This window comes from Oncorhynchus nerka, linkage group LG23 (assembly GCF_034236695.1).
Source record: "Oncorhynchus nerka isolate Pitt River linkage group LG23, Oner_Uvic_2.0, whole genome shotgun sequence".
Lineage (NCBI taxonomy): Eukaryota > Metazoa > Chordata > Actinopteri > Salmoniformes > Salmonidae > Oncorhynchus > Oncorhynchus nerka.
The window spans coordinates 28,575,860-28,584,414 of NC_088418.1; the positions used below are offsets into that span (position 1 = coordinate 28,575,860).

The following is an 8,555-nucleotide window of genomic DNA, read 5'->3' on the forward strand; positions in this document are numbered from 1 at the left end:
GCGGCTGGCTTCCGGGTTAAGCGAGCGGGTGTTAAGAGGCGCGGTTTGGTGAGTCATGTTTCAGAGAACGTATAACTCAACTTTCGCCTCTCCCAAGCCCATTGGGGAGTTTCAGCGATGAGACAAGATCGTAATCACGAAATTGGGGAGAAAAAGAGGGGTCAAAAAATGAAATAGGAATTAATAGGATGTAGTGCAAAATCTACATATTTCTTGCTTTTAATTGGAAATCCTCCATACTCCCTCCATACTCCTTGCATACTCCCTGCTCCCTAATACTGGTTTGGCAGCAGAGGCAAGTTGTGCCTCTCTTCCAGCAGGTCGCAGGGCTGCAGCATGTTGCGGCAGCCACTCCAGCTCCAGCTGTAGGTGGAGAATGTGTCAGAGAAGGCATTGTGGCCCAGAGAGTTGTGGTAGCTCTGCAGCGAGCCCCAAGAGTCCCAGGAATCCCGCTGCTTATACTGGCTCAGCGTCTCCAGGTAGGTGTTCAAGCCCTCCTTGGACTGGGGTGAGAGAGGGACGGAGGGAGGAGATTGAGGGAGGGAGCGAGGGAGATAGATAAATATATGTAGTGATAAAGAGAAGTAGAGGGATACAGAGATGGAGGAGAGAGAGAGGGAAGTAGAGAGTAACTCCCTTTAACCAGACCTTTCCAGGCAGAGATATTGTTTGTACAGTAGCCCTACATTGTATTCACACGTATTACATAGCACATAGCACACTGTTACACAAAAATGGCAGGGATAGAGAGAAGAGAGAGGCATCTTTGCTGAGAAGATTTGGAATAGATGGAAGGGGGAGACAGTGACAGGAGGAAAGAGGGGAAGACTCAAACATGGCCATTTCTAACTGAAATACTGCAAAGGTATTGACTAAAATGGCAAATGCATGATGCTGTTGTTATAGTGTGAGCTGGAGCACCTTGATGCGTATTTGGTTGATGTTGTCATAGGTGAGACGTTCTCTGTCCTTCACTCGCAGGTCCACCTTGATCTTGATCGGAGTGATCATGTCCTTAGTCTCCTTTCCTGGGTACTTGATTGATAACTGTGGGAGAGACGGAAGGAGGTGGAGAGAGTGAGTGAGCGAGCGAGAGAGAGAGTGAGCGAGAGTGAGCGAGCGAGAGAGAGAGAGAGAGAGAGAGAGAGCGAGAGAGAGAGATAGAGAGAGCGAGAGCGATAGGGAGATGAGTAACCCACAATCTCCTCCCTATAGGCTGTGTCATTGTCATTGGTGATTAGGCCTACCAGCATCGTGTCGTCGGCAAACTTAATGATGGTGTTGGAGTCTTGCGCGGCCACAGAGTAGTGGGTGAACAGGGGGTACAGGAGGGGACTAAGCATGCACCCCTGAAGGGCCCCGTGTTGAGGACCAGCATGGTGAATGTGTTGTTGCCTACCCTCACCACCTGGGGGCGGCCCGCATGAAGTCCAGGATCCAGTTGCAGAGGGAGGTGACCTTAGCTTAGTGACGAGCTTTGACGGCACTATGGTGTTGAACGCTGATCTGTAGTCAATGAACAGCATTCTCACGTAGGGACTATGGTGGTCTGCTGAAACATGTAGGTATTTCAGACGGGGTCAGGGAGAGTTTGAAAATGTCAATGAAGACACTTGCCAGCTGGTTAGCGCATGCTCTTAGTATGCGTCCTGCTAATCCGTCTGGCCCTGCGGCCTTGTGAATGTTAACCTGTTTAAAGGTCTTACTCACATCGGCTAAGGAGAGCATGATTCTACATTCGTCCGGAACAGCTGGTGCTCTTATGCGTGGTTCACTGTTGCTTGCCTCAAAGCAAGCATAGAAGGAATTTAGCCCGTCTAGTAGGCTAGTGTCACTGGGTAGCTCGGGTTTGGGTTTCCCTTTGTAATCTGTGATAGTTTGCAAGCTCTGCCACATCTGACAAGCGTCAGACCGGTGTAGTAGGATTGGATCTTAGTCCTGTAGTGACGCTTTGCCTGTTTGATGGTTGATTTCTTATAAGCATCTGGGTTAGTGTCCCACTTCTTGAAAGTGGCAGCTCTAGCCTTTAGCTCAGTGCAGATGTTGACTGTAATCCATGGCTTCTTGTTGGGATATGTATGTCCGGTCTCTATGGGGACTATGTCGTCAATGCACTTAATTAAGCCGGTGACTAATGTGGTAAACTCCTCAATGCCATTGGATGAATCTCAGAACATATTCCAGTAAAACAGTCCTGTAGAGTAGCATCCACTTCATCGGACCACTTCCGAATTGAGCGTGTCACTGGTACTTCCTGTTTGTTCCTGCTTGGAAGCAGGAATCAGGAGCATAGAGTTATGGTCAGATTTGCCAAATAGAGGGCGAGGGAGAGCGTTGTATGTGTCTCTATGTGAAGTAAATGTGATCTAATGTTTTTTTCCACTCTAGTTGCATAGGTGACATGCTGGTAGAAACAAGGTAAAACGGATTTCAGTTTTCCTGCATTAAAATCACCGGCCACTAGGAGTGCTACCTCTGGATGAGTATTTTCTTGTTGGCTTATGGTCCTATATAGCTCGTTGAGTGCGGTCTTAGTGCCAGCATCGGTTTGTGGTGGTAAATAGACAGCTACGAAAAATATAGATGAAAACTCTCTTGGTAAATAGTATGGTCTACACAGCGTATCATAAGGTATTCTAACTCAGGCGAGCAGAACCTCGAGACTTCCTTAATATTAGAGATTGCACGCCTGCTGTTGTTAACAAAGAGCCACGTCCCTGAGTTTACGAGACGCTGCCGTTCTGTCCTGCTGGTGCATAGGGAAAAAACTGTTGAATTGACATAAACCATGTCCTCGTTCAGCCACGGACTCCGTGAAGCATAGGATATTACAGTTCCTCAGGTCCTGTTGATAGGATAGTCTCGAACGGAGCTCGTCCAGTTTGTTCTCCAGTCATTGTACATTCGCCAATAGAACAGAGGGTGGAGGAGGTTTATTTAATCACTGCCGTAGTTTCGTCGGGGTGCCCCCACATCGGTTTTTATATCGCCGTCTTTTCATATTTGGGTAAAATATACTAAACTTCCCCTGCTATTATCCTTTTATTTTTAGATTCATAATAGGGATAATAATTAATGAATTGCTGATTCAGAACTGAATTAAAGATAAGAAGACAGGGAAGATAACATCTAGATAAAGTTTGGTTACATCAATGAAAAATACTTGACAATATTCAACACAGCATGCAATACAGCGGTGATCCCGATGCATTTTCATTCAATTCAGGTCGTTATTGTAAAATATAATTGATTTATTCTTGATGACTTACCTGGCTAAATAAAGGCGCAATAAATAAAATAAAGTAATAACCGAATTTACTGAATTTAAATGGAATTGTCTCCAATCCTTCTGTCGTTTTAGCTCATACCTGTCTGATGCGCTCCTCGATCTCCACGGTCTTCCAGGTCTTGGCAGAGGGGACACTTCCCTGTGTCGCCACCCGCTTGCCCACCATGACCTTTGACTTGACGTTCAGGCTGGGCCGCTTAGAGTATGGGCTGGTACTGGGAGCTGAGAGAGTCACACACACAATGCAGTGACTCGGATTCAATTAAATTCAGGAATCCAATGTTGCCAAAGAAGGTTTAGGGTCACTTAGAAATGTGTTTCTTTTCGAAAGGAAAGCACATTTGTTGTCCATTGAAATATCATCAAATTGATCAGAAACACAGAGTAGACAGCTGGAAAACGGCAGATTTTTTATGGAATATCTACACAGGTGTTCAGAGGCCCATTATCAGCAACCATCACTCCTATGTTCCAATGGCACGTTGAGTTAGCTAATCTAACTTTATCATTTTAAAAGGCTAATTGATCATTAGAAAACCCTTTCGCAATTATGTTAGCACAGCTGAAAACTGTTGTTCTGATTAAAGAAGCAATAAAACTGGACTTCTTTAGACTAGCTGAATATCTGTAGCATCCACATTTGTTGGGTTCATTACAGGCTCAAAATGGCCAGAAACAAAGCACTTTCTCCTGAAACATGTCAGTCGATTCTTGTTCTGGGAAATGAAAGCTATTCCACGCGGGAAATTGCCAAGAAACTGAAGATCTGGTACAACGCTGTGTCCTACTCCCTTCTCAGAACAGCACAAACGGGCTCTAACCAGAATAGAAAGAGGAGTGGGAGGCCCCGGTGCACAACTGAGCAAGAGGACAAGTACATTAGAGTGTCTAGTTTGAGAAACAGACACTTCACAAGTCCTCAACTGGCAGCTTCATTAAATAGTACCCGCAAAACACCAGTCTCAATGTCAACAGTGAAGAGATCAGAAATACAGTATAGACATTGTTAATGTGAAGAGTTGCCTCTTCAACAGTGAAGAGGTGACTCCGGGATGCTGGCCTTCTAGGCAGAGTTGCAAATAAAAATCCATATCTCAGACTGGCCAATAGAAAGAAAAGATTAAGACACCGGACAGAGGAACTTTGCCTAGAAGGCCAGCATCCCGGAGTCACCTCTTCACTGTTGAAGAGGCAACTCTTCACATTAACAATGTCTACACTGTATTTCTGATCAATTTGATGTTATTTTAATGGACAGAAAATGTGCTTTTCTTTCAAAAACAAGGAAATGTCTAAGTGACCCCAAACTTTTGAATGGTAGTGTACAGTGTAAAATTGAAAGATAGGTAAGGAGTTCCTCGAGGTTGCTGAGGGGAGGACGGCTCATAATAATGGTGGAACGAAGAAAATGGAATGGCTTCAAACACATGGAAATAATGTGTTCTGATGTAGTTGATACCATTCCACTGATTCCGCTCCAGCCATTACCACGAGCCCGTCCTTCCCAATTCAGGTGCCACCAACCTCCTGTGCTAAGGAGGGGAAGTAATATACACAAAATTAAACCAGGAACGTTGTTCAGATGTTACACAGACATTGCTCACCATTGGGTTTGATGTACTTCATCAGCTGCTTGGGCTGCAGGCCCACCAGATGGGCCGCCTTGGCGTAGTAGGTGATCACGTGACCCCTGCTCTTGTCCTGATGCGGCGCCACCCGCAACACATGACGCAGCGACTTCTTATGGTAATACCTGGGTGGAGACAGAGAGACTCAAAGAACGAGAACTTAAGCTGACAACATTTTATTTTGGGACTTTGTTCTTCATATTTTGTCATAAGCAACAGTTTACTCAAATTATTTACTCTAATATTTATTCTCATAATAAACCTCACAATTCTTGGGACCTCCCGAGGGGCGCAGCTGTGTAAAGCACTACATCGCGGTGCTTGAGGCGGCACTAAAGATTCCAGGCTGTGTCACAACCGGCCGTCACCGGGAGTCCAATAGGGCGGCGCAAAACTGTCCCAGCATTGTATGGGTTGGGGGAGGGTTTGGTCAGGGGCCTTTACTTGCCTCATCGCGCACTAGCGACTCCTTGTGGCGGGCCGGGCGCCTACAGGCTGACTTTGGTCGTCAGTTCAACCGTGTTTCCTCCGACACATTGGTGCGGCTGGCTTCCGGGTTAAGTGGGTGGGTGGGTCATGTTTCGGAGGACACATGACTCGACCTTCGCATCTCCTGAGCCTGTTGAGGAGTTGCAGCGAAGAGACAAGATAGTAATTGGATCGTAATTGGATATCACGAAATTGGGGAGAAAAGGGGGTATATCTTTTTTAAATATATAAAAAAAAATAACAAATAAATCTTGCATACATGTAGTGCCTGACCAGAAGTACTGCTAGTGTATATTTTCAGAGAACGTTTGTATTTTACCGAACTATCTCCCCAGTGGCACTGCTGGGAATGAGGCCCGCATTCAGCATCTGATTCAAGGCTTTGTAGAATACAGAGTCTGACTGATCCACACTCTGAGATGGGTCAGGGGACTCTGCTACAGGGAGAGAGAGGGAGAGAAAGAGAGAGAATGGAGAGAGAGAGGGGAGGTTTGATGGAGAGGGAAAGGGGAAGAACAGAGGGTGACAATGGAGAGGGATAGAAAGGGAGAGATTAAGGGAGGAGGAGTAGAGGGAGCAGTTGGCACCTGTTTCATGGCTTGAAAAAATGACGTCATTGTGAACATGTGCATGCCATCTAAAATCTGTCAAAACACAATTTTCTCTCTTACAGGCTTTTTACCGTTTATACACCTGGCGAACTTCTGACTGTCTGTCATCACACACAGAAAGTCTTGAAAACCTACCTCACCATCTCCTAGAAACAAATCACATTTGAATTATTGTTCCTTACAATAAAAGTACAGATAGCTTTCATATGTTCTACTAGGGATGGGGATTTGAAAGAACGTCTGTGTTGGGAGTACTCTCATCAAAATAATTTTGAGTCATCAAGTTATTGCATGTTAGCGTGAAACGGGGCTGATGGCAAAAAAAAGTATCCTATTGGATCTTCCAATTAAGCCTGTGGTTGTTCTGATACACAACTGAAAATGTAATTTAACATAATTACTGCACTTGACATACTCCACACACATTTAAAAGTTTGAAATGTTCTCTGTGCTTATACATTGTACCTGATAAATAGCTGCATTTGTACATTTTTGAGTATTTGTTAATAAGCAATTGAGTACAAACCTTGAATCGACTACTCACACCCACCCCATATTCTACCCGTCTTTGATTTCACAAACATCTGAAAGGCTAGTTTGGAGTTAATTTTTAGTTCCTAAATACATTTAAAATGTATTGGAAGCAGGTTATAAAGGCATTTCACATTCAGTGGAACATGTTAGAATTGCAAATGGAATGTTTTCATCTTGTGAAATTTCCAATAGCGTCATTCCTTGATCCTGCATTGGGATATATTGCATGTGTATGTCCTTGTAAGTGACCTCACCGTCATAGTCGGCCCTATGTAGGGCAGCCTCAGTCTGCTCGGGGCTGAGTCTCATGTTTACTGTGTCCAATAGGGAAGAGAGACCCACTACGTCGATGCAGCCATGACTATCGGTGGCAAACAGCTTAAAGACAGCCTGGAAAGCTATGGGATAGGATAGAATAGGAAAGGATTAACTTGATTGTCCCCGAGGAGAAAACAAACTCCTTCTGGTTGAAAATGGCTGGTTTGTACACTGATGAAGGTCCTATGACCAAAACTTAAGCTTGAGATCCCTTAAATACACAATTTTTCCAATTGTATTATTTTTCTGTTTATTCTACTGGAATTAACTAACCTTCTTTTCATTTTAAATTCTTTCGACAAGCACGCATAGCGATTGACACTCATTTAAAGTATAGAAATGATTGTGTTTGTCTTTTTTCACTATTGGCGTCACAAGGTGAATTTTGTCACCTTCAACTTGAGCATCCGACAGTGGCTCCTCTGCAACCAGGGTTGCCAAGTCCTTGAGCTGACCCACACCCCTGTTGGTCAGAGCCATGGTGTGACATTGGTAAGTAAGAAGGGACATTGTCATCAAACAGTTCTAAAATTCTAAAACCTCTTTATATTCAATAATACCGACTCGGCACTGTTGGCATACTTGCTCAATGAATCTCTTCTAGATTCCTCGCCTCCTCTCTCCTCGTCTCCTTGCCAAGACGCCTTGAAGGAGAAGGTGCGAGAGGAAGTACCTTGGACCTTCTCCTCCAATACTATTGACAAGGAGGTGAGGAAATAGGATGTGAAAATTGCGGAAAGACAAATTGAGGTAAGAGATGTAGTTTCAAAATCTTGGAATGATATAACAGACTGCACTTTACACTGAGTGTACGAAACATTAAGGACACCTTCCTAATATTTTGTCCCCCCCGTTCTTTTCTATGCAGGCTGATTCTTCTTCAGTGCTGCAGCTTAGAGGGAACATTGATGCTGGCCCATGTTGACTCCAATGCTTCCCACAGTTGTGTCAAGTTGGCTGGATGTCCTTTGGGTAGTGGACCATTCTTGATACACACAGGAAACTGTTGAGTGTGAAAACCCCAGCAGAGATGCAGTTCTTGACACAAACCGGTGTACCTGACACCTACTAACATACCCCGTTCAAAGGCACTTAAATATTTTTGTCTTGCCCATTCACCCTCTGAAAGGCACACATACACAATCCATGGCTCAAGGCTTAAAAACCCTTTAACATGTCTCCTCAACTTCATCTACACTGATTGAAGTGGATTGACATTGATAAGGACCTGGTCAGTCTGTCATGAAAAGAGCAGGTGTCCTTAATGTTTTGAACGATCCATTGGAGGAGTAGGCCTGGTAGCATATAATGCTTGTCTGATTCATGTTTGTTCTGATCAAAAATCTGAAGAAGAAAACAACGCGTACTCACAGAGAATCTAGGACTTCCTTCAAGTCTGAGGTTATCCTGTTGGGGTCTATGTCTCTGCTGCCCTGACCCACAGGGTTTTGGGTGCCCTAGAAATACAAGTGATAGGTGAATTATTTAGGAAATGTTTTTTTTTTAATGAAAAATGTTGTAATTATTGTTATATCAATAACCTGTTTTTTTTTTCTCCAGTAGAATATGTTTGTCTTATTATATCAATAGCCTATCTTTGTCTTACCAATATAATAAAAAGGCTAAATAGTGGGAAATGTATGTTACTAGCCTAACCTTCATCCTGCCTGCTGGGGTCTCTCTCAT

The 8,555-nt window shown here is 44.1% G+C and overlaps 1 protein-coding gene across 1 annotated transcript; it reads right to left on the reverse strand.

Moving 5' to 3' along the window:
- Positions 1 to 272: 272 nt before the first annotated feature.
- Positions 273 to 8,555, reverse strand: LOC115107200 (EF-hand calcium-binding domain-containing protein 3-like). The gene is made up of 10 exons (XM_065008386.1): positions 8,526 to 8,555; positions 8,241 to 8,326; positions 7,262 to 7,332; positions 6,806 to 6,949; positions 6,092 to 6,163; positions 5,726 to 5,849; positions 4,894 to 5,042; positions 3,369 to 3,511; positions 922 to 1,047; positions 273 to 503 (listed from the first exon to the last, which is right to left on the reverse strand). The coding sequence occupies exons 1-10, from the start codon at positions 8,553 to 8,555 to the stop codon at positions 273 to 275; spliced, it is 1,176 nt and encodes a 391-aa protein (XP_064864458.1).

Bases quoted from the DNA above. Each gene is read 5' to 3' on its own strand.
- LOC115107200 (XM_065008386.1), bottom strand. From the start codon at position 8,555: ATGAGAGAGACCCCAGCAGGCAGGATGAAG. The intron at 8,327-8,525 runs GTTAGGCTAGTA...TTGTATTTCTAG, and splicing joins CCCCAGCAGGCAGGATGAAG to GGCACCCAAAACCCTGTGGG. The intron at 1,048-3,368 runs GTATGAGCTAAA...TCTCTCCCACAG, and splicing joins TCGAGGAGCGCATCAGACAG to TTATCAATCAAGTACCCAGG.